General features: G+C 36.4%; 1 protein-coding gene across 1 annotated transcript in view; it reads right to left on the minus strand.

Moving 5' to 3' along the window:
- ZNF800 (zinc finger protein 800) overlaps positions 1-18,276 on the minus strand; it is a 47,348-nt gene extending 29,072 nt beyond the window's left edge. Inside the window, 5 exon segments of the mRNA XM_028525156.2 lie at positions 1-474; positions 3,323-3,466; positions 11,644-11,739; positions 17,407-17,525; positions 18,196-18,276. Of these exon segments, the coding sequence (XP_028380957.2) occupies positions 1-474; positions 3,323-3,466; positions 11,644-11,739; positions 17,407-17,467 (775 nt within the window). The 5' untranslated portion in view covers positions 17,468-17,525; positions 18,196-18,276.
- Positions 18,277-26,928: the final 8,652 nt, after the last annotated feature.

Consider the following 26,928-nt stretch of genomic DNA (forward strand, 5'->3'; position numbering starts at 1 on the left):
CTTCCATCTTTTTCTTGTGTACTTTTCGAATGTGACGACGAACACCTCGTCTGGAATTAAATTCTTTTCTACAAAGACAACATATCAACTGGTGACCAAAATCAGAATTATCAGAAGTTTCTAAGTCAGCTTGTGATTCCTGAGGTTGTTCATCAGATGTAGGTGCAACTTCATCTGCAACGATCTCAACAGGAGGGGGCTCTACAGTTTCCATCTCTGTAACTGGAACGGGAACTGTTTTAGAGTGTTCAGTGCTAGTTTCCTGTATTTGAACTTCAGTTTGTTCAGGAATACTGCTTGACTCCGTGACTTCAGTAGGATTATCAGTCCTTGAAATATATTGAAACACTGCATTCTGATTAGTTTCTATGGGTTCTAGTTTAATAATATATTCTCGCTTGTCCACACTTGGATATATGGCTTCTAGGAGATCATTTATGGCTTGGCTTTGTTTATCATTTACATCAGGAAGGTCTGTTAGGGGGGAAAAAACAACATTTTAACATGAAATATTAGCTCTTCTAATTTTTAATGTGGTACAAATGTCTATCTTAAAAATTATTATATTTCTGGTTAATGTTTATTTTTATAACAGCATTTATAAAAATAAAAACTAGTATTGAACAAAAATTTGCTTTAATTTAAAACTTCAACATAGTACATAAATGTTAAGGACTAGACACAACTGAAGAGTCACTCCACTTCTAGGTGCCCTTACTATAAAATACATAAGCACATGGGTGTCCTAACAATAAATTACTATTTCCTATTTTTAGTCTAAAATTTTAGGCAACCAAAGGTAAATCTAAGTTCTCATAACCCAAGATAGATAAAACATCATGAAAAATTTTACTATATATAAAAATAATTTTTTAAAGAACACGTACAGCATTCCTATTAAATTACCTTATTCATAATAATTTCCCTACTCTAATTATAAGACATACTTATGAAATAAAAAAGAGACTTTATAGGAAAAACATAAACATGAATGACATGATATATACAAGTATTTGCTAAACTCAGTCCCTTTATGTGTCTCCTTAACATGACACAATTCTATTAAAACAAATGATTAAAAACTATAGATTTATTCCAAATAAAAGATCTAGTTTTATTTCCTTATATAATAATTACACCTTCTGTAGGCAACTAAATATTCCTATTGTAACAGACTTGTCTAATACTTAGTTATGTTTCTACATACAACTCTAAATTTAGCTATTACTTATTAAATACAGCATCAAATATTCTATTTAGAAATAAAGATGATTTATTATAACTCTTCTCATCTACTTCCTTTTTAAAATGGATAAAGTTTCTGTAAGAATAACACTTTCACAAAAGTATTTCTAGAATGAGTACTGCCCAGAGAGCACATTAATCCAGCAAACCTATTTATCTATTCCCCTCTATAAATCAACTTCATACTAAAAAATAACAATTACCAGAAAATTAACTTACTTTCTAATGGTACTTTAATTAAAAAGTTAGATTTAAAACTAATCTTCATTGTCCTGGCCAGGTGGCTCAGTTGGTTAGGACACCATCTATACACCAGAAGGTTGCAGGTTCAATTCCCAGTTAGGGAACATACCTAGGCTGTGGGTTCAATACCCAACTAGGACGCATATGGGAGGCAACCAATTGATCTTTCTCACATTTCTTTCTCTCTCTCTGTCTCTCTCTCTTTTCTCCCCCTCTCCTCTAACCCTTCCTCCGCCTAAAATCAATGGAAATATTCTCAAGTAAGGATTGAAAAAAAAAAACTAATCCTTATGGACTGCTTTTTTTATTATATCTCAATGATTAAAAAAAAAGTATAGCAGACCTAACAGCAGTATCCAAACAACTATGAAATATGAAATTTTCAGTTCATGTATGTCTTATAACATGCCTTAAATCAGCTTCATGCCAATACTTGAAGTTTGCATTTTATTCCCATCCCAAAAAGGTTAAGTTGAAAAAATGCACAAAATCCACAATGCAAAATAGTATCAAACTGGTAAAATAAATTCTGTATTTTATAAGTCCACAAAGAGTTAAATCTCAAAAAAAATGAAAGTTATTTTTTATTAAAATATTTCAAAGAATTTACATTAGTTCTTTAAAGAAAACAACACCATTATATATACCGCAACTTAATCATACACAGACAATACACTTAATTCAACAAGCAAATCGTTTCGCAAAGACTTTATTAGCCTACTATCTGCCTTCATCACATAAGCTATTTCAGATCTCAAGTGAACCCAGAGTACAATCTAACTTCTGATAAAATGACTAATCTAAATAAATTTCACTGAAAACAAACTGACCTTCAAATCAAGACTCAGAAAACACTAGAAAGATTAATAAATATTTAATGCTCCCTACCAGTCCCAAGAAATCAACTCATTTACTCAAGAGTAATCTAAGTAAATAATCAGTCATATCTGGTAACAAGTTGTTAAAGAAGTAAAAAGGAAAAATGCCAATAGCCCCCTTCAAGAATTAATACTTTAACTTACAAAAATCCTGAAATAAAGTATATGACCCTATGAACATTCAAAAACAATATTCAATATTTAAATACAAATAAATACTCACAAATCTAACCCCTTATATACCTTCCATCCCCTTATATATCTTGAGGAAAATCCAAGTAAAAAACACAGGTATGAAAGTACGTATCTAAAAAACTGAATATAGCCCTGACTGGCGTGGCTCAGGGGACTGGGCTTTCAACCCACAAACCAAAAGGTCACTCACTGGTTCAAATCACTGTCAGGGCACATGCCTGGTCCGCAGTTGTGAGCATGCAAGAGGCAACCAATCAATGTTTCTCTTGTACATCAATGTTTCTCTCCCTCTTTCTCTCCCTCCCTTCCCCTCTCTAAAAATAAATAAATAAAATCTTTTTTTTATATTTTTTTAATAATTTTTTAAAGATTTTATTTATTTTATTTTTAGAGAGGGAAGGGGGGGAGGGAGAGAGAGAGAGAGAGAGAGAGAGAGAGAGAGAGAGAGAGAAACATCAATGTGCGGTTGCTGGGGGTTATGGCCTGCAACCCAGGAATGTACCCTGGCTGGGAATCGAACCTGGGACACTTTGGTTCCCAGCCCGCGCTCAATCCACTGAGCTACGCCAGCCAGGGCTAAATAAAATCTTTTAAAAACAAAAAATAAGCAAATAAATTGAAGATTGGGTCAAGTATTTAATTTTACTCTCTATCATTAAATAATCTATAACTAGAGATCCATAATTTAACACAAACATAAGTTATAATATAAGAATACTTAATCATAAGGTGCATAACTGAATACTTGGATTAAAACTTACTGTCATCCATCTGGAGACTTGGTGGGCAGTAAAATTTTTTGTGGGTAATTAAATTTGGTAATCCTCTGAAGAGACTTCGGCATAATTTACATTCAAAAATAGTGTCCACATCTTTTAATAAAATATGTTTAAGTTGTCTAGTTCCTGAGAGAAAAAAAACAAAAGAAAACTTAACACAAAACGTAACTTTAATATGTACTTTTAAACTGAACAACCACTGCTGAAAATCCAAAAGTGCAGTTTCACTCTTCAAAAACAAAACATATAGGCATTTCCAGTCACTACCACAGTGTATTATTCACAACAAAGTTACAGACTACTTCTAAGCAAAAATCCTTCTATCATTTGGATATTAGGGAGCTAAAATTAGTGTTATCATCCGAATTCAGCAGCCAATCAAGTCTTGGGATATCTCAACAGTGGTCCCAACATGTTTGATCGTCACAAAGGCCTGGGAATAAAGATACATGTGATCCATCTCTAGAGATTCTGATTCTATAGATCTGGAGTGAAACTGAAAAATTAAATGTCTCCATCCCCTCCCACTCCCTGCCAAAGTTTTTGCCTGGTTCTTCCTGCTCACTTCTGCATTAGGAAGTGAACATAAGAGTTTTATAACACATTTCCCCTGATTCCTTAAAGAAGGTCAAAATTATGTCACAAGATTGTGACTTTTATTTTTAAATTTAGATCAATTCACTTCAGGCTCTGGGCCAACATAGGATTATGGCCATTTAGTGTGATAGTGAATCTTGTCCATAATTTTGAATTTTGCTTAGGTCTCTTGATACTACTATAAATTTATTCAAAACCTTTCTTCCTCAAAAACTTACCTCAATTGCAATTAATTAAATTATTGGCATAATTACTAGTTTAAAGCCTGTCTTCTCCACTAGTATTAAAAAACTCCAAAACAGTCAAGACCAAGTCTGTCTTATTTATAACTATAAGTATTCAGCTCTAACAGTGCTCAATAAATTTCTGTTGAAGAAATTCCAATGATCTAAGAAATCTAAGTACTGTGACAAAAGATCAAGGGCAGAGAAAAAAATAAATGGCAATAAGTATCTCATCTTTAAAATAAGAACGCCCACCAGGAATAAAACACAAATGGAAGGTCTTTTGTCACTACTTCCTACAGGTCTTTGCCACAGGTAAACTAACAAAATTGATCTGCAATGCTTTACTAATTAATGAGTTTTTTCAAATAAAAGAACATGATAATATTGACTTAAATTAAAACAAGTGTCTTGAAAAAAACTTTTAAGACTATCTAGGTATAAAGTGTTCTGTCATTCAACAAGCATTTGACTATTTAAGCTCTGGAACTACTAAAGAGTAAACACAATTTTACTAATATAATTAATATTAGAGAATCCATAAAAGTTAAATTTTCTGATTCAATATTTAATAATCTGCTCACGTTTAATTTTTTATTAATCATCACTGTGTAATTTTATCTTATTTTGAAAGTAGACCAACCTTTAAAATTCTACTGCAAAAAGGTTAGCAGGTTATCAAAACTTTAGTATTTCTTAAGAGATTCCAATTCTGATAGTTGTGTGACCTTAAAGAGCTGTATAATCTTTGCATTTTGATATATCCATCTAGTAAAGTGAACAAACCAAATGTATTCAGAAAACATAAATTTAAAAAGATTCCAAAGATAACTTGGGTGTAATTATTCTTTATAAAAGAAGTATATTCACATATAAACTACATACATATAGACATATATATGTGTGTCATCCATTTCACATTACAAAATATGTATACTGGCAATAAATTGCTGCTGTATTTAGAGTTCAGAGTTAAACTCCTAAGTGAATGACAAACTATGAGAGGTAGATTAATGAAAAAAATGTTTAGATAAACCTCTCTAACTGATCTAAAGAGTTCTGAGGAAGTATACCTGAGTGGAAGTATACCAGTAGGAAAAAAATAGCAAATTTTTACACACTTTAATTCTAAATTAAACCTGCAAGACCTACACTAAAGATTCAACTCTGCCTTTAAAAAGTCAATAAGGAATAAAGACAAAGAAGTAACACCTGAACTAGGTTAGTTTAAGAACTCAACTAAAGAGTTACATAAGCAGTACAGCATGAGGTTATACTTTTTTTTAAAGTTACTTGTAAAAATATAAAACTGCATCCCTAAATCAGACACATAATTTTGTCTACCAGGTTCTCCCAATCAACCGTTTAAAAAAAAAGCTGTATCAATTTCTTATATGTTCTTAGTTAGAGTTATATTCAGTAGAGTTCCCAATAAGTATCCAAAAATAGGTAAGTATTTGGCTCTAAACTTGACTAATCAATCTTAATTATTGATCACAAAGCTTTGTGATCACAAAGCTCCCCACCCACACCCCACCTACACACACATACAAATACACACACAATAAAAATAGTTGTGTTGATCCAGGCATACCAAATGTCTTTCAGGTCCACAGGTTCACCAAATTCTCAATCACACTTACCACGCTTTCACCTAGGTTTTTTTCTCTCTTCTTCCAACATTCTCCTATTTCCCTGGTCTGGCTCACCTGCAGTAATCCTTCGGATCTTAGGTTATAGGTCACATTCTCTGACCCCTCCTGTTTTTTGTTAAAAATTCTTCATGTATATTCCTATTGCACCCTATATACTTCTACACTATATTATCCCATTATCTTGTAATTAATTACTTTCCTGTATCACCATTAACCTGGAAGTTCTAAAAGGATGGATAAGATATCCTTAATGCTCACCATTATATTTCCAGCCCTCAGGACCATGACTGATTAACATTTTTTAAAATGTTAAAAAAAAACCTTCTCTATAAAAATAAGATTTTTCTAGCCTGTGTAGTGTTCATGGGCAAATCAAAAAAGAGACCTCAAAGATTTTCTAACTCCACATTTTACCAATGAGAAAAATACTTGTATTTTTTAACTCCATGAATACAGACAATAAAAGTTTTTCCCAAAGTTAGTTTCAGTATCCATTTAAGGTTTTGGGTTTCTTTTATAACTTTATTCTAATCAGTTACCATTTCCTAATTGCTTTGCTAACAATTAGACACAGTCAACCAACTGTGCCTCTGTAAATAGTTAAAATTTCCTATCACCTGACACAACAGACGGGTCATCTTGACAGCAACATAAAGTTCTTCCACAATCCTTAATTCAGGGAAAGAGAAAACGAGGCTGCCTTGCTCCTAATTATTCCTTTTCCTCTCTCTTTCTTACCTTAAATTATGTTAGCAGTCATTACTTACACAGATCATCAATTAGTATTTTTCAAAAAACCAGCCCTCCAAGGTTTTTGATGCCTAGAAGTTAACTAGCGGATATCTCAGATTCTTACAAAATAGATGTGTAATAAAAATTAGATAAATTTCATCAAGGGTTTATCTTGTACTATTCCTTAATGCCAAATACATTATATATACTGACAAACATATTTAAAGGATTTTTTCAAGAGAAAAAGTTTTACATTACGTTGGATAGCAGTCACTTTACATGACATAATATTAATTTAGGCTCTTTTGTGATAGATAAAGATAAGCTTTCATTTTTTTTCTTAATATACTGATTTGTTGGTCAATGACCATTTTAAGTTGTGGCAGTAACTATTTAAAATGTATACCGCTTGCTTTACTGTTGACTCACACATGAGCTGTGTCTTCACAATTATCATCCCAACATTGCAAGAAAATCTGTAACTCCTGTCAAATCTCCTGAGTTCTAAGACAAATATGAAAGAAATTTATAACTAATCATCCCTTAACAAAGTAAAGATAAAAAGTAGGAAAACTTAAGAAATTAAAATGTTATCTTAAAACCACCACCTAAAAGGGTTGATTAAAACACACACACACACACACACACACACACACACACACACGGCTAATCGTGGAACACTGCCACATACTATAATAAATTTATAAGTAAAATAAAATTATTTCAGTGGCTACTCTGTATATTTTTTAGTTTGATTTAACAAGTGTTCATTGAATACCTATTAAATACTAGGTACTCTTATTCACTGGAGACATGAAGTGAAGTATACGATCTGTGCCCTTGAGAAATTCCCAGACTAATACAAATGGCCGCTCTTCTAGGAATACAGCTCTAAGTAACATGCTCTAAAGATGAACTAAAACACTGGTAAATCAAACAAGTAAATCCACATTTTTCTTATTTATCAAAAAGTGTCTGGTCTTTAAAATATCTAGATTTGCCTTGGTTGGTGTGGCTCAGTTGGTTGGAACATCATCCCATATATCAAAAGATTGCGGGCTCAATTCCTGGTCAGGGAACATACCTATGTTGCAGGTTCAACCCCTAATCAAGGAACCTACAAGAGGCAACCAACTGGTGTTTCTCTGTCACAGTGATATTTCTTTCTCTCTCTCTCCCCCCACCCTCGCTCTCTCCCCTCCACTTTCCTAAAAGCAATGAAAAATAAATATCTAAAATTTAAATGTCCTAGAATTATGATATAACCACCAAAAAATGGCACTCTCTTATGTATCTCTGATAAATCATAATTCCATCCTGTCTTTATTACAGAGTCAAGACTGAGGCATCAGGACCCAGTTACACCTTATACTAACTGACATTAATGTTGCTTTAAGCAGTATAAACAAAAAAAACCCAAAAAACTTCTAAGAAGTTAAATGACCAAACCTAAATTTAGGAAAATGATGATAACAGCAAACATCACACAACGCTAATTCTCATTTTCACTACAATCTATTCCTCCTTAAAATTCAAAAAGATGTTTCTTGCACATAGTTGTGTACTCTACAGGCAGAATCTTTTTTCTATAATATTATGTATTATCTCTTTGTACTATGTATTTCAAGAATTCAAAAAAATGTCAACTTCATATTAAAGATCAATTTTAAATATCGGAAAAAACGATTATCTTCTTTTCCCCCCATATTTCTGTTTCTCTAACCTTAGGACAATCCATAGCTCCTTTGCCTCTACCAAGACTAAGAAAGGACATTAAGCAAGCTCAATTAAATCCATTTTAATAATGTCTCATGAAAGCATACTTTTTGTTATTTAAAATTTTGTTTCCATTTAAAAAGACTGGGAAGGAAGCTAAAATAAAAGTGTTAATAAAAAGGAGGGAAATTTGAAGACAGCAAGTCACAGAAGTGATCCTAAAAGGACTACCACAGCCCAGGCAAGGCTCCAGCAAAAGGAAGGATACAGAAAAGGCAGTACCAGAAGTCAAGAATTCAGAGCAAACAACATGTCTCAAATCACCCAACTGTCAGGAATTTCAGGGTAGAACTTGTAGGTCAGGGCAAAACAGACAGTTTTCTTAAAAATAAAAAGAGAGAGAGACATCTACAGACAGATGTCAAGTAACAGTGAACCGTACTGTTAATAAAGCAAAAATGCGTAACAGTATGCAGACTCTTCCACCATTTGTATTAGGAAGAAAATGAGGGAAGTATGCCTGTATATATGTAAGGGTTAGTGGCTGCCTGAGAAAAAAGAGACTTATTTTTGCGTACCTATTTGTAGTTCTTTATTTTTTTAAACCCATAAGCAAATATCACTTATTCCAAAAAAGATAAACTATTCAAATTAATTTATAAGTCAAGCAGACAAAAATAAAGAGCTATCAAAGCTAAAGAAGAATTTGTAATTTAAAGCCAGAAAAAAAGGCCAAAGCAAAAGCTGAAGTGTGAGGCAAAGAGAATGGTTCAAAACTGGTCATGCAGTCCATACAGCACGCATGGAGTTGGTGGACCTAAAAAGTGAATCAATTCCTTCCCCAGCCTTTTATGAATTTCCAGCTTGGGTAGGAATTAATGCTAGGTCACACACACCCCAGCGTAGGCAGGAAAAGGTAAGTCACTTAAGTAGAGATGACACTGTGGCTAAAGACAATTATCTGAGCTTGAAGATAAGGTGGATATCCTAACCTGACTACTGCCCAACCTGACTTTGCCTCTTAAAGGTTACCAAGAGCAAAAGCATGGACTTCTACCTTTAAGTATGTCAGATATATAACACCAGCAGGATGTTTCTTTAAATGCAATGTGTGTGACCTAGCTGTACTGAAAAAAAGCCTAGATAGAGGTGAGTTATTGAAGGCAGGCTTGGGAGTAGAGTGGGACTGGGAGGAACCTGCAGAATGGGAAAAGATCTCAGTCCCTCCAAACCTCCATCTCATCCTCCCAAAATTGCAGTCAGCCACAACTTGATCACCTCAGAGCTACAGAAGAGCTACCCTGGTTGACTTTAGATTATCCAAATATGTAAGAGATTACTATCTTGAAGAGATTAAAATTGCTTAGCTATAAGACACATTAATGAAGTAAAACAATTCCTTTTTAAATATAAAATTAGTTTTTTATACCAGTCACTATATTTCTAAATCACTACTAATGTAAATTATTGGGTACTTAAAGAATTAAAATTATAGTATTTTTGGAATTTGCCTAAATAAAAAATAACTCAGAAGGAAAACTTGCTGGAGACATTTTTAAAAAAACATACTACAAATTTCACACTCCCTTTTCTTCAGCTTATATAGTAAAGAAATGGCAAATACAGAAAACAGATATGACCACAGCACAATAAAGAAACAATTTCACTTTAATGTATTCATCTTTCAAAGTTAAAAAATATAGATTTTGAGGACAGGTTCTTGTTGAAAAGGTATTTTTTACAAAACAAAGCATTTATAAATGAACCAATTCTAGCTTTTTAATCAAATAACACTATGAAGCAGCAGAAAATAACCTTATTAATTCCATATTATGAATTTCTAAAAAGCAAGGATATTATGAAATGTAAAAAGCTATTACCTTCATTTCCAGGATATAAGAATGAACAAGAATAAATTTTATCTCTGTACTAAAATTAAATAATAGAAAATCACTGCAAATAGAAACTAACCATTTTTCTGTTATGCCAGAAATATATTTAAATACAGTCCCCACCAACTAAAATTTTAACTGTATTTACCATGAGAATTTGACCTATCAATTACTACTGTTAACCACAAGCAATTATCATAAGTAAAAAAACAACAAAAAAACACCCTTAAACAGGTTATACCACCAATCAACCTAAGCATAGGCATAAGGTATATACCCAACACTTAATTAAATAGACATAAAAGCAATGCCATAAGGACTACAGAAGGAAAGTCCAAGAAATGATCTTGAAGAGTCAAAAACAAAATCCTTTTTATTAAGATTAAGAAACAATTTATTTCTTAGAATCCTAAAATAAACCAAATATATGCTTTTTTCCCTTTATAATGTTTTAAAAACAAGCACATCAAAAAAATTCTCATCAATACAAAACAATATGGTTGCACATAAACTGTCTTTTCCTCTGAATCTGGGTATTTTTTCATTAAGATAAATAATAATGTAACTTAATATTTATCTTAATAATTTCATTAAGATAAATAAAATAACAAAAGATATTCTAACCCTTTAAATGACCATCAGATACCCATTTGTCACGTGTGTTTGCTTGCTCACATTTGACTCAATAGTCTGTAATGTCGGAGAAGCCGAATCCACTTGAGATGGACAAGTGGATCTTAAGAGTCATAGTAACTTAAGATCTTACTGATAACTCGGGAGGAGTTCTAACAGTTCTCACTCATTTCTATGTAGTAAGCAACATCTACTTTAAAGCACTGGATTACAGCAGCACAAATACACTTACATACCTAATTATTACAATAATCTAATGGAAAGAAAAACTAAATAAATGTATCTGAAGATATCAGGCTGCAGTAAGTCTTTTCTTCTATCTTATGCTCTATTATGGAGCATAAGAAAAAGCTCTACTATGGAGCATATGCTCTATTATGGATATTCAAACTCCATAAACTCTAGAGTTAGGCAGAAGAAGGTGAGTCACAGAGATAATAAAGTAATTAGCCTAGAACAAGTGACATCTTAGTCTGAGTAAATAATCCACTCTTCCAAAACTTATAAAGACCCAGTATAATTTACTACTGCCCTATGAGAGTTTATAAAGAACATGTCAAAAACAACAATGAATCTTTAGGAGGAGGAGGCACTTTATCTGCAGATATATACTACTTAATACATTTCTTTAAACCATATTGTTTACTTTAAAATCAATATATAATATATAGTACTAAAAAAGAATCTCCAGATTACATCACTATTTATTCATTCACTTTTTTAAAAATATGACATTAAAAATATTCTACTGAAACAGCGTATACATTTTAATTTTTTTAGATTACTTCTAAGGATTTCTAGGTAGTTTTTAACTATTATGTTAGAATGAAAAATATATCCTAAAACATTCATACCTGATCGAAAGCACTCAATTATTTGTTGAATACCAGATTTGGATGTCTGTAGTGGTTGCTGTAACAAAGGAGCATCTCCAGGTTCCAGGATATAAACTACATGGAAGACAAACACCCACCCCAATCCCCACAGAAAAAGGGTTATTTAAATCATTTACTACTGAAGAAAAACAATGGTTGCTACAATCATGTAAATGACAATCACACTTATATGTATTTCACCATCATCTTTGCAGGGCAAAATAAAATGAGAAAAAAATAACCAAAGTAATTTTCAATTCAATAAAAAGGGAAAAAATAAAATTAGTCTCAATTCAAGGCTAAAATAATGCTACTTAAAGCTAATTATTTTAAATGCAAAGATCTTCTTATCCTGGTATTATTTAATACATATTCATCAAGTTTGCCTTTTTATTCCCTCTGAAGAGGGACCACTATATTTAACCAAAATTCTAGGGCAATGATGGCCTAACTGCACCTCATAAGCCATTCCAAAACCTTCCTGGGCAATTATGAAAGCAAAACCTAAAAACCACTGCCTAAGGAAAGAACTTGGTTGAGTGTACAAGGATAAATGTACTAGAATGTTCACTGCAGCATTCTGCAGCACTGTAAATAATTAAGAAAAAATGTCCAACAATATAAGAGTCTCAAAAGGAACCAAAATAAATAAACTATCAAACATTCATACAGTGGAATCTCTGATGACTGTTAGAAGGCATGAGCTAGATCTATGTGTACTGACAACAAAGGACGGCAATAATACATTGTTAAGCAACAAAAACAGGTTATAGAATACGATCTCATTTATATTAATATATATTTCAAAAGATACACAAAGAAATAAATTTAATGTATAAGTAAATGTATGTATGAACACACAAAGTCTTCTGGGTTACAAACAAAATTTAACAAAAGTTCTATTAAGGTGGTATTCATAGGGGCAATTTTTACTTTCTGCCTCACATTTCACTAGTACTTCAGAGCCTGGGCTTTTAGAAGTGTGCATTTGAGAAAGTATATATTTTCATTGTAAGCAAAAATATTTCCATTTGCCCTGGTTGGTGTGGCTCAGTGGAATGAGTGGTGGCCTACAAACCAAAAGCTCACCAGTTAATTCCCAGGGCTCATACCTGGGTTGCAGGCCAGGTCCCCAGTTGGGGACATGCCAAGAGGCAACCAACTGATTTATCTCTGACACACCTGTTTCTCTCCCTTTCTTTCTCCCTCCCTTCCCTTCTGTCAAAACGTAAATAAAAAAATTTTTTAAAAATGCATATTTCCATTTTTTAAATAAAATTTGTATTTTCCTATACAGAGGTTAGATCATCCCTGCTCTTCAAAATTCTCAGATTAGCTGTGTAAGTATGCAATAAATTAGACTATGGTAATATGAAACAAGGTAACTGAAATGGAAACCTGAACTTTCCATCAGAAATCAAATAAAAAGAGATGGTTATGTTGAAGAAAAACCGCCCACTTTAATTACCTCTTATTTTCAATGTTATGTTTTATTGAACTATTACCATCTTCACCCAATCTGCTCAGTGTGGGGAAATAAGGAGGGTTATTTCAGTAATATGTGCTGCTACTGCTTCAGGACCTGGGGTTGGACAGCATTTAGCTGACAAGGGGGCCAAAGTCTGCTATACTATGTGTAGAGACACAGCCTTAAGTTCTCTTTTAGATTTGTGGCCGGTGCACACAAATAGGAGGAACTGTGTCTCAGGACCAAGTCATTTTATTAAGCAAAATTTTCCTCATCTTCAGAGACACTTTAGGAGCATTTTAAATGAATTCAGAACATACACACAAATACAACTCATTTTAAAAACAGCTGACACTGGCACTAACTGAGGTGATTAAGGCTCCAGAACTGGACTGTGCTGAAATTCTCTTTCTGCCATTTACTAGATAAAATGCGGAAAAAATTAAAGTCTCTGATCCCTCTTTTCTCATTCCTAAAATGGGGATAATAAAAGTACCTAAATCTTAGGACTGTGTGAGGATTAAATTAGCCAACAGGAGAACTAGTTAAAAACAGAGCTTGGAATATACTAACTGCTCAATAAATGTTCTATAACCACCATCATCATCACCACCAGCATCATCATCATGTATAAACCAACTGCTTGTCTGACACCAAAAACTGAAATCTTTTCCGAAATCTAAGAAGTAGAATTCAACATCTTAGAAAAACAATTACAAAAGCTCATAGATTGGTGATACCATTTATATGGATTAGATGGATCTCTTTCCAGTATTTGTACTTTATAACTAATAACCATTTACAATAAATAGTAACAACTACAAAAGAGAAAGTGGAAGTTGTACAATGGTAAAGAACTAAAAGCTTCAAAGTCTGGCTATTTAAGTGGCAAGAATTCTAGCAGGGAAGCATGAACAAACAGTAATGAATAAGGGAGGGATGAAGGAAAAAACAGCAACTTCTTACAGTACCCTTTCCTCATTTAGGTATATGCTCCAGAAAGCTTTCTATAAACATTAACTTCCACTTCATTGTGACAACATCTGATTTTAAGAATAAAGCTAAACTTTGTTACCCATTATCTTCAAACACTGCTAACACCAGAACATATATACCTCCTGAGATACCACTCCAAATAACCCCAAGATTAGCTTATTTATGCAAGGACACATCCACTTGGTATACATGTCTGTGTAGTTCCCACTTAAGAATCTAGCCTTTCTTTATTTGAAAACATACTTTCAACACTAAAAAGCTTTATGTATTAATACTTCATAAAATCTCTTTTTGTATATCCTATCATCCCCTCCCCAAGATCAGGTTATATAACCATTTGGGCCGGGGGAGGGGGATACGGGGGGGTGGGGGCTGCATGGGGAGGCATCTCCCTCTAACCAAAAACCCAAACCCTAAGAAGTTTACATCTTGCTTTACATATTTTCAAGAACACACTTTAAGAATAAAATACCTGCTTTTGTAAGAGTCTCTCATACCTTAAAAGATCCTTCTACTACAGGTCTGGAAGTTGCTCTCAAATAAGAGCGTGATGGAGCAGTTGGAGAGTGTAGAAGAAAATCATAGGAAGGGGAGAATAGACATGAAAAGAGACTGTCCACGTATTGATAACTGATGGGAGTTGTGAAATGGTTTTATCAGGTTCCTCATACCATTCTACTTTTGAAAGTCTGAAAATTTCTATAGCAAAAAACATTCTTAAAACATAACTACCACCATGACCAGTGTGGCTCAGTTGGTTGGGTGTTGTCCCAGAAAAGTGAAGGGTCACTGGTTAGATTCCCAGTCAGGGCACATGCCCATATTGCAGGTTCCGAGCCCCAGTTCAGGCATGTGTGAGGCAACCTATCAATGTTTCTCACCCTCTCTTTCTCCCTCCCTCCCTCCCCCTCTCTCTAAAAATAAATAAATACAATCTTTTAAAAAACATAACTAAGAAAGTATATACATTAACAGGCTTATAATACTACCCTTCACTACAAACTGACCCATCCTATCAAGGCCTACTCAAAAATACACTGCTCTCATCTAAGGAACTTACCAACTATTCATAATCCAAACCAGGACAGACCTCTCAGGAGAGCCCATTTAAAGAATTTAAAAAAAATTTTTTTCAAACATCAAGTCATCTTCTATCATAATATATTCCTCTCAATACTGGAAACATCCTCACACTCAGCACCTACCTTCCTCTGAAATAATGACAATTAACTACCCTATAAGTTAACAAACTTCTAGCTTTCCACTGAACTAAATGCTCAGAAAGTGTTTAATTATAACTAACAAAGCAAAGAAATACCAACTACTTTTGACCTGATAGTTTGCAATATAAACTGCATGAAAAGCTTAAAGTAAAAGAAAGCTGACAGTTTTTTAATTAATTCAACTTATCTAATTTCTTGTTAATTGTGGAGAAAAAAGAATAAAAAAAAGTTCCAATACATATTTAAAAGTTCAACTCTGGAAAGCATCTTTAAAAAGACATTAAAGTCTCTAGAAAACTTTAATTACCAGAATACACTAAATAAGATTTGGTCACAAAGTATCTTGTTTTATTTATGTTTATCTCTTCCCATTCAAAAGTTCTACAAGGAAATGATTTTACCTGTTTTATTCACCACATATATTTCCACTGCCTAGACAGTGCCTAGCACCTAACAGGTACTCAATAATAACCTGTCAAAGAAATGAATCAATAAATCTCTTCCTGAATTAGATGATTTCATTAATTACTTCAGCCTGAAGTATTCTAAAAAAAAAAAAAAAAAAAAAAAAAAAACACCCTGGAATAAAAAAGTCAGTGAGAAACACAAGTATAAAGGGCATTCACAGCCCTGGTCAGGTAGCTCAGCTGGTTGGAGCCATCATTCCCATATGCCATAGGTTGGGGCACACAAAAGAGGCAATCAATGAATGCATAAATGAGTGAAACTGTCTCTTTCACTACCCTCCTCTAAAATTAATAAAATTTTTAAAAGCATTCACAACCTTCTACTTCAAAACTGGCAAACTCCACCCAACATTTGCTAAAACATAAGTGGTATATCTTCATTTCAAACACACAAAATATGCACTGTAAGAGGGTGTTGAAAATCAGACGGGTAAGTGGACAGGTGAATAGAAACTGGATCCCATCATGAGATGACCTGTTTTATTAGCAGAGGTGAATTATTACTGATTTTTAGCAAATCAGTGGTGATATGGTCATTGTACAAATTTTATTCTCACATATACCAAAGTTTTCTGAAAATGGAAGTTCTTCCCTTTTACCATTGCAAATTTTTCCCATTAAGCAAAAGAGCACTCTAAACACTAGTGTGGTAAAACTGAGTACATTAGAGCAGTTAAAACACTCCAACAAAAAGTAAGCAAAAGTATAGAAAGTCCTAATAAGTCTTAGGTCAAAAATAATGATAAACACCTGCCTTTAACGAGAATAGATTAGACTTTATTTGGATTAGAAATAGTGTGTATCCAATGATTCCCTTCTAAGTTGCACTAGTTTGTGAAAAGCACATCAAGCTTCTAAGTAGAAAAACTATCAATAGCTTACATATCACATTTATCAAATTAAAGTTTTCTAAGTATTCTTCATGAGACTACAAAAAGTAACTTTTTCACTTCATAACTTCAAGTTTTAAAAGTTCCATTGAATAACATATCCCGGAAATACTTACATATCCTATCTAAACAATCAGATTTTTAAAAATTCTGCAATACAGTATTTATGTCCAAGAAATTTTTTAAAAGGTTGCATTTGGCAAATCTTGTTTCTCCCAACAAGTTGAGTTCAACAAACTTTTTTGAGCCCAAACTAAACTCATTTTTAGGCTTCAAGTGATATTCTCTGATAAAAAAAAAAGTGTAAGAAACTTAATTTTTTCAAGTTTAAATGAAACAAGTTTCACGAAGGTACATGCTAGTATTCTATTTTTCCCTTTCTTCAGTTTTAAACATTTACAGAGCATGGAGCATAGTAACTGCAGGCTGCCTTGAAACAGAAGGAGAGGGGACTGGGTAATCGATCTTGCAGAAAAGATTTAAGGTGACACTTGCAGTACTTTTTTTAAGGGATCAAGCTGCAGAGACCTCCTGTTTCTACAAGCATTTAGCTTCATAAACAGTTTTATGCTAAGGAAAATCATAGCCTGCTTCCTTAAGAATGACTTCTTGCGCAGCAGGAAAAGAAAACTGGAAGGAAACAGAGGGCAGAGTGGCAATGACGGAGGGCAAAGTAACTGGAGAAGAAAGAGGGATACCTGGTTCACAGCATCCGTGATGATGGTGGTCAGTCTGACAGTATTTGTCCCTTAAAGGCATTTTCAGTGGGCGCGACCTACTTTCCTTTCACTGTAAGTAGCTCTTCATTGCGGCTTGGCTGTTGAAAGAAGCACAAACCAGTCACTCACCCTGAACTTCCTGGGGGGACATTTCCCAGATAAGTCCCCTTCACCCGCCCTCGGTGTCCCTCCACAACCCGCTCTTCCTGGAACTGGAAAAAGAAAAACGCACGAAGGCTTCTCCAGCCCGAACTCCCGCACAGGTTCACCGTCCTACCCGGAAACGCAGCCTCCGGCGCGCAGCACAGCGCAGCGCAGCGCAGCACGAAGGCCTGGCCGGCTGCGCGGGCGGCGACGGCCTCGCCGTCCCGGGCTGGCGCGCGCGGAGATGGAGGCGCGGAGCGCCGTGGCACGGTCTGCGCCCCGGCCCAAGGGGCGGCGGGGCGAGGGGTGCCGTGGCAAGGTCAGCTCAGAAGCGGCTTCCTCACGACGGGCCCCACGGCCTCCCACCTCGCACGTGCGTCGGGGTCTCCCAGGCGCAACCCCGGTCCCCACAACCAAGTGCGCCCAACTTACTTAACTCCGAAGGCGGGCGGGGCGGGCAGGCGGAAGGAAGGCCGGGCGGCCTCGGGGACAGCCTGGCGTGGGAGGCGGCTTCGGCCCCACCTGAAGCGGCCTCCGCGGATCACGCGAAAGGAACTGGGGTTCGGGCCCGACGCGCTCCCAAAGAGTCCCCGCCGGCGCCGACGCGGAAGCGCCACAGCTCACCACGTCCCTCCGCGGCCCGAGGCGACGGCGGAGCCGGCGGCTCACGGCGTCCCTCCGCGCTGTGGAGCTGGAGGGCGGGTGGCGCTCGGGCGCAGACAGTTGACAGGAGGAACCGCCCCGCAGCAGTCGCCACCACCACCGAAGGAGCTGGAATCCGAGCGGGCAGGACCTCAGTAGCTCCTCACCGGGGCAACGGCTGCCGCCGAAGCCCCGCTCCCCCGGCACCTCTCCACCTGCAACGGTCCCTCAGGCTTTTGGAGAGGGGCGGGGAAGAATGGGAGTCTCCCCCCACCTTGGGCCTTTTTTGGTAGTAGTTGCTGTTTCAGGAAACTTTATTAAGTCAGTCTCTCTCTTTCTCCGTCTCCCCCTCCCCGAAGAGCCTGAGCTACCGCCACGGAGCGGGTAAGAAGGGGGAAGCAGAGACTCTCCGGCTGCGACAGGGAGCGACTGACTGACCCCGGACGGAGATGGGGCGAGGGCAGGAAGTGACAAGCTCTCCGAGTGGGTGGGGGGTAGTGTGGCCGGCACGCCCGGGAGCGCCGCGCGCATGCGCCCGGCCCGGCGCCCCCGCCTGTGGGGAGGCGAAGTGCGGTGACCGGGCGGGGGAGGGACCCGTGATGGGTGTTGCTGGGTTAGCACCGCGGCCCGGGACGCTGACCAGCGCTTTGCTTGCGCGTACTCCCGCGGATCGTTGGAGAGCCGAAGCCCTGCGTTGCGCGCACGGAGAGGAGTGAGACCCTGGCGCGGCTTTTCGCGCCGCTGAGACGGGCTGCTCGGCAACCAAACTGTTGCTATGGCATTTCTCCTTAGAGTGGAACTGAAACTGAGCGAGGGTTGGGAAAGCTCAGGAAAGAACTGTTGGGAGAGGCTTAACAAACGTGTGAGCCGTGAAGAGGTGCTGATTCCGAAAAGGTAGCTGGCGCATTTATGTATGGGAAACGTCGATCTTTTTCCCCCAGTAATTTTCATAGTGTGCCTCTCTGGGGTTTTCATCTGGTCCTTTGGAGGGAAACAATCTAATGGTGGAAGATCGGTGTTAATTCCAGCAGCGCTTCGCTTTGGAACCTGAAAGTGAAGTTGGGTCACGTGTGCAGTACGCCTTCTTCCCACCTCTTCGGCGCCCGCATCCTGCTTGGAAAATCCCCGAAGATCTGAGGTCTCTGTGGTCTGTCAAGTTCAGCAAACCTGTGTGTCGCTTCTTGAGGACAAGAGAACAGCCTCCTCTGCCTTCTGCCCAACTTGTTGAATAGAAATCTTCAAGAAGCAAATATGTGCGTGAGGAAATTTTGAGAGAGAAAAAGTTCCTTCACTTTGTCTATCCCCGGCCGCTAAGATCCACTACAAACTTTTGCAGTTGTCTAAGCAAAGTTGAGTAGATAGGCTAAGTGTATATTTTGAAAGAGTAAACAAGGGACTAAAATCCATTGTCGGAATTCAAAGGAAAGTTTGTAGTAGGCCCAGTAGTTGATAAATTTATTGTAAAAGTATTGCGTATCTTGGTGATTGTAACAGCTTGATTATGGGGTGACAGGAAAAGTATAGGAAAAATGAACTTTTTAAAAGGAATTCCACGTATTGTACATTCTACCCACACACACTAACCAGTCACATAGGTAATGTTTGTTTTTTTCTGTTCCATTGTCAAGAAGCATCACACATCAAACTAAAATGTAATAAAATACTACAGTTTATAAGTCAATGTAAAATAAATTCTGAAACGTCCATATGAAGATGTTTGTTATGCAGCCAATAAAAATCACATTTTCTATAATTAATTGCATGCAATATGCATTAAGCATTATGCAATATGCTTAAGCAAAAGAAAAAAGTTTCATGTGATAATGGAATTATAGGTGGTATTTATTTAACTAGAGATCTGTGATAAAGTTTGAAATGAACTATTTTCTTCATTTATGGAGGATTTTTCCTACTTTAATAAACATATTTATCACAAATTAAAAATTAATGTACAGTTTTAACTTTCCATAAACCTTAAGAAGCATTGCTTCAGATATGTGAGTTATCAATGTCTGCTGACCAGATATGAGTAAAAATGTTTAGTTTTCTGAGAAAATGCAGTACTGTTTTTACTTTCAAAGTGGTCCTGACTAGGGGGTCCTCAAATTGCTTGCTAATAGAATGTGTTTTCAATAATCTGAAAATTTAATTTGGACAAGATTGCAGTGTGCATGTGGTAAAACAAATATTAAATGTGGGGTCATAGAATTTTAAAGATGAAAAGAAACCATGGAAACTATCTAGCAAATCTTACTTTATAGATGAGAGAACAAACCCAGAGAGATTAAATAATTTGCCAAAGGTCACACGGTAACAAGATCCAGGTCTAGGATCTAGATTATTCTCCTATAACATACTACTATTTGACATGTATTGAGTAATATGTTTTAAGCTTAAATATTAACTCAATCCTTACATTCTACAGGTGGGGAAACAACAAAGGTAACTCATCAAGGTTACATCTGATATGCAGCTGAACACACACTTGAACCCCAGTAGTATGGCTCTGGAACTCATGACCTTAGCCATTGTGCATGTACTGTGTTGCCTACACTGTGCTATAGCTGTTTTTAATCACATTGTATAAAAGATGAGCCAGTAGATAGTGTAGGTTGTGAAAGATAATAAAATGTCATGTACAAGTTCATGAAGTAAAAATGGAGTTGCTAAAATTGCAAGGATGTCATTGGAATTTCACAGGGCTCTAGAGTTGAAAGAGACTTTGGGCATTGTCTAGAATATTGCCCTACTTCTGAAAACACTAGGCACAAATCATCCCAGAAAAAATCATCTGTCTTCCCTTTTCATTGTTCACTGCAGCAACCTAGGTGACACATCATTTCAGCTTTCAAGAAGATTTTGATCCTTTAGTCCAGCAGTACATCCTGATGATTAACCTAAGACCTTTTTACGGTTTAAAATTATTTTATCATCTCCAAGGCAAGAGAATTCTAACACATACACACACATTATTGTTGCATAATAAAGCACCCTAGAATTTGTGCCTTAAAGTCATTTTATGAGCTCTCAATTCTACAGATCAGTAATTTGGACTGACAGAGTTACATGAACAATATCACTTCCACCACATTTTCTTAGTCAAAGTAAGTCAAAAGGCCAGCACAGATTCAAGAACTGGGGAGACAGATTCCCTTTCTTCATAGGAAGAGCAGTATAGTCATACTTCAAAGGGATATAGGCATGTAACAATGAGAAGAGTTGCTGCAGTGATGTATACAATTTATGACAATATATAATCATTTCAAGAATGATACTAATAAAAGCTGATTTTTTTAAGGTTTTGATGATGCCTTTAGGAATCTCAATACAAGGAAACACTAGTCAAGCATTCTTTAAATGGACCAAGCTCAATTTGGTGGCTTTGTGTAGATAAACTTGTGATTCCTTAATTTTTAATACTGGACTTCTTTATCTGGTTATTTTGTTGCTTTCTTTAAGCTGTTCCCATCTGTTCTAAACAGATCCCACTAAAACAGCATAAAAACCTAACATTAAGTAGGAGCAATTATCTTTCCTATAGGATCTATATACTCTGGTCCAGGTTTTGATTATATTGTGGCATTTTATAACACAGATAATTAAATTCACAACAATGTACAAATTAAATAATGGACTAAACTAGAGGCTGGCAGTTTAGAAAGGATCATAGAAAATTGATTTAAAAGAACAAATATTAAACTGTTGATCTATAATCAACTATAAAAATCCTAATATTGTTTAAGAAAGAACATGAAAAAAGAAGATAATGTTTTCCCTAAAATGCCTATTTTTAGGAGGGTAGGGAATAGTTGCATGTGGGTTGCTACCTGGCGATAATTTGTCTACAAGTCAATCCCTGACATGGGCTTATACCTTCCATTCCTACTGCACACTTAGGCTTTGCTAGCCAGGTGATACAGTGCATGCACCATGCTGCCATATGGGCAACAAATTACACCTTACAGATCTTCCATTCCGATGCATTTCAGCTATCAGTTAAGTGAATTACGCTAAAGATGTTTTTTATTATACTGAAATTTGGAAGTAAATATTTATTGTAATCTGATAATAACAGCTAATGATAATTTTGTTGTCACTTGATGAACTCAGACCATGTGCTAAGTGCTTTCTAGTTTCTCACTGAATCCTTACAAAAATTCTGGGTCAGGTATCATCCCATTTTACAAATAGGAAAACAGATAGTTAGTGTCTGAACTAAGATTTAAATGCAGGTCTATCTGAGTGCAGGTCCTATGCCCTAAGTTACGTATATTGATTATTCCTAAAATGTTATCTCTAGCTCAGACCTGAGCCTCTAAGCTCTATTTCTAACTACCCATGAGACAGACTATCTGATTTCCTCAGGCATCTCATAATTAGCTAGACCAAAACTGAACTTCTCACCAAACCTGTTCTTCCTCTTCCAAAATTTAATCAACAATGTTGCTAACCATTCATGCTATTCAGGCAGAAGTCTGAGTCAGAGAGAAAGAAGCATATGCAAAGATGCAAAGTAATGCAAATTACTTATGTACAAGGTTTTTCATCTCACTTATCCCAGCCCAACCTATCACCATAAACAATTGGTTATACCTCAGAAAGGTATGCAGGTATCTAGAAAATACAATTTCCTCTCTTCATATGCACAAACAATCTTCTGGTCCCAAACCTTATCTCTGGACCATTACAATAACTACTTTTATGGTCTCCCTACCACTAGCCTTTCCCTCACTCCATTATTCTACACTATCAACAGAATTATAATCCAAACAAATCAAATAATATTACTCCCCAATTTAAAATCCCTGTCAACCACTGATTTTCTAAATGAAGAGGTCAAATATTAAGAAGCATCAGTAAAAAGAGCAGGTGTTTTGGAGTCCAAAGAATATGGGTGTTAGTCCTATCTCCAACACTTACAACTTTTGTGTCTCTAAGCAAGTGAAAAACTCTTGCACCTGTTTCTTCAGCTGCATGCTACTTTCAGCATTGTGAGAAATCAGTAAAAGAATAAAGCATCCAGAAAAATTTAGTAGACAGTACAGGGTATAATAATAAACACTTATGATATCTGGCCCTACTACAACTTCACAACTTCATGTGCCATACACACTGGAGGGAGTATGAGACAGAAGGGAATTTTAGAGAGAGATGATAGAGGTGTTGGCTATGTGGGTGTGTTCATTTGTTAAAGCAACTATTAAAATAATAGAATAGTGGTTACCTTTGAGGGAAGGAAAGTGTTAGGAAGTTTACTTGATGGGGAGTGCCAACTTTAGGGTCACTGGCCATTTTATAGACCTTAACCTAAATCATTGCATATTTATTTGCTTTATAAGCTCATAGTTATACTTCATGTACTTTTATGAATGTGTATAATATTTTACAATAAAATTATTTTTAAGTGGTTAACCTAGGCTCTAATGCCTCTGAACTAAATCTAGCATAAAATTTGAAATGGCTATTTAACTGTTTATTCAAGGCTTTATACCTTTGTACATGCTCCTCCTCATGCCTGGAAATATCCTTCCTCTCCGCCTAGAAAACTCTTACTGGTCCTTCAAGATTCACTTCAGATATCACTTCTATGAAACTAGTTTTCACAGACAAATAATTGTTCCATCTTCCTGTTCCTGTAGTACATCATTCTGATTATATCTCTAATTGATTATCCCATTAATTTGAATTTATCAATAAACAGACCATAATTTATTCCTCTTTATGTTGCCATCATCTAGCACAGTAGTCCCCAACCTTTTTGACACCAGGGACCAGTTTCATTGAAGACAATTTTTCCACAGACCAGGGTGGGAGTGATGGTTTCTGGATGATTCAAGCACCTTACATTCAAGCCCACCTCTTGTTGTGTGATCCAGTTCCTAATAGGCCCCAACCCATACAAGACCATGGCCCAGAGATGAGGACCTCTGATCTAGCACACTATGTGGCACATAATAGGCAATCATTAAAAGTTACTGGATGGGAGGGGGGGACCCAAGATGACAGAGGAGTAAATGGAAGCTACACTAACCTCCTTCCAGGACCAATCTAGAATTGCAACTAAATTGTAGAGAAATCATCCAGAATAACCAAATGAATACTAGCTGGAGAGAAGCCTTATAATCACACACAGACAGAAGAAACCACTTCACCACAATGTGACACTGTGGAGGCAGCACAAGAGGGTTGTCTGGGTTCCCACAGGTGGCAGCAGAACTGTTGGAGTGATATTTCAGCAGCCAGGGATTTCTCCTGAGAAGTGTGGGGTCTAAACCCCAAGCTGGGCTCCCCAGGCTACAGCACCAGAGCCAGAAAGAAATCCACATATCATCCATCTGTGAAAAGCAGCAGAGTTTCTGTCTGCCAGAGAGAGATGTAGAGAGCTTCTTAAAGGGCCAAAGCCCAATATTTCATTTATAGATACTAACCCTGGGTGCCAGTAAAGGAAGGATAAAGTGGGCTAGAGATACTTGAGTAGAGTCTGGGGTTGGTGACTCCAGGGAGAAAACTGAAGAAACAGCCACCAGGATCCCTGTGCTGAGTCATTCTTGATACTGCAGGAACCATTACTCTCAGGCAGAACACTGTTCTCTGAATGGCATCAACCTGAGGGGAAGCAACATCACGAACCACAGAAATTACTCTGTGCTACCCTGTGGCGCTTAAGCCAGGCTGCTGATTACAACATGATTAGATTAAAACTGAACCATTTGATGGTTGATTAGTTTAGCCACTAAGGCAGAAAATACTATGCAGCCAAAGTGGAAAGACAAAGAAACAGGCCACAACTGAAAGAACAAGTAAATTTTCCAGAGAACTAGATGAAATGGAGGCAATTTATCAGACAGAGAGTTTAGAATACTGATTATAAGGATAGTCTACAACATGAAAAAAGACACAGAAACCATAAAAAAGTACCAATCAGAAATAAAGAATGCAATATCTGAAATAAATAATACACTGGAAGGAATAAACAGTAGGTTAGATGAAACAGAGGATAGAACCTGTGTTTTGGAAGATGAGGTAGAAAATAATACCCAGGCAGAGCAACAAAAAGAAAAAAATAATTTTAAAAAATGAGCAGAACTTAAGAAACATTTTTGACAACATGAAGCATAACAACATCCACATCACGGGGATACCAGAAGGAGAATAGAGCAAGCAAGGGATCGAGAATCTAATCAAAGAAGTAATGACCCAAAACTCCCCTAATCTGGTGATGGAAAAGGTACACAAGTCCAGGAAGAACAGGGAGTCCCAAAGAAGTTGGACCCAAAAAGGCCTACTTCAAGACACAATTAAAATGACAAGGCTTAAAGACAAGGAGAGAATCCTAAAAGTTGCAAGAGAAAAGTGGGGAGCTACCTACAAGGGAGCACCAATTAGACTGGCATTTGACTACTCAATAGAAACATTTCAGGCCAGAAGGGAGTGGCATGAAATATTCAAGGTGATGAAAACCAAGGACCTACAGTCAAGGCTACTTTACCCAGCAAAGCTATCATTTAAAATCAAAGAACTAAGGAGCTCCCTAGACAAGAAAAAGCTAAAGGAGTTTGTTAACACCAAACCAGTACTGCCACAAATGTTAAATGGCATGGAAGAAAAAGAAGAAAGAAGAAAGGAGGAGGAGGAGAAGAAGCGGGGAGAAGCGGGGAAGGGAGAGGGAGGGGGAGGAGAGAGAGAAAAAAACAGGAAAATAGGACACAAAATATTTAGGACACAAAATAAGTCTCAATAAATTTAAGAAGACTGAAATCATATCAAGCATCTTCTCTGATCACAATAATAATAAAATGGCACTACATATATATCTAACAATAATCACTTTAAATGTAAATGGTTTAAATGCTCCCACCAAAAGACAAAGAGTAGCTGAATGGATAAGAAAACAACTGATACCCATACTTATGCTGCCTCCAAGAGACCCATCTCAGATTGAAAGATACACACAGACTAAAAGTAAAGGGATGGCAAAAGATATGTCATGCAAATAGAAAGGAAAAAAACACAGGGGCAACAGTACTACATCTTACAAACTAGACTTTAAAACCAAGGCTATAGTAAGAGTCAAAGAAAGACATTACATAAAATAAAGGGAACAATCCAACAAGAGGATATAACCCTAGTAAAGCTTTACACACCAAGCATAGGAGCACCTAAATATGTAAAGCAAATCTTCATGGACATAAAGAGAGAGAGCAACAGGAATACAGTCATAGTTGGGAATTTTAACACCCCATTAACTTCAATGGATATATCTTCCAGGCAGAAAATCAACAAGGAGGAAACAGCCTTAAATGACACACTAGATCAAATGGATTTAATTGATAACTTCAGAGCATTTCACCCAAAGCAGCAGAATATACATACTTTTGAAGTGCACATGGAATGTTCTCTAGGATGGACCACATGTTAGGACACAAAATAAGTCTCAATAAATTTAAGAAGACTGAAATCATATCAAGCATCTTCTCTGATCACAATTCTATGAAACTAGAAATCAATCACAAGAAGAACACTGAAAACATGCCAATACATGGAAGCTGAATAACATGTTATTAAACAATGAACAGGTCAACAATGAGATCAAGGAAGAAATCACAAGACACCTTGAAACAAGTACAAATGACAACACAAGAATCAAAAATCTGAGGGACAGAGGGAAAGCAATACTAAGAGGGAAATTCATAGCATTATAGGCCTATCTCACAA

Source organism: Phyllostomus discolor, chromosome 10 (genome assembly GCF_004126475.2).
Source record: "Phyllostomus discolor isolate MPI-MPIP mPhyDis1 chromosome 10, mPhyDis1.pri.v3, whole genome shotgun sequence".
NCBI classification, from domain to species: Eukaryota; Metazoa; Chordata; class Mammalia; order Chiroptera; family Phyllostomidae; genus Phyllostomus; species Phyllostomus discolor.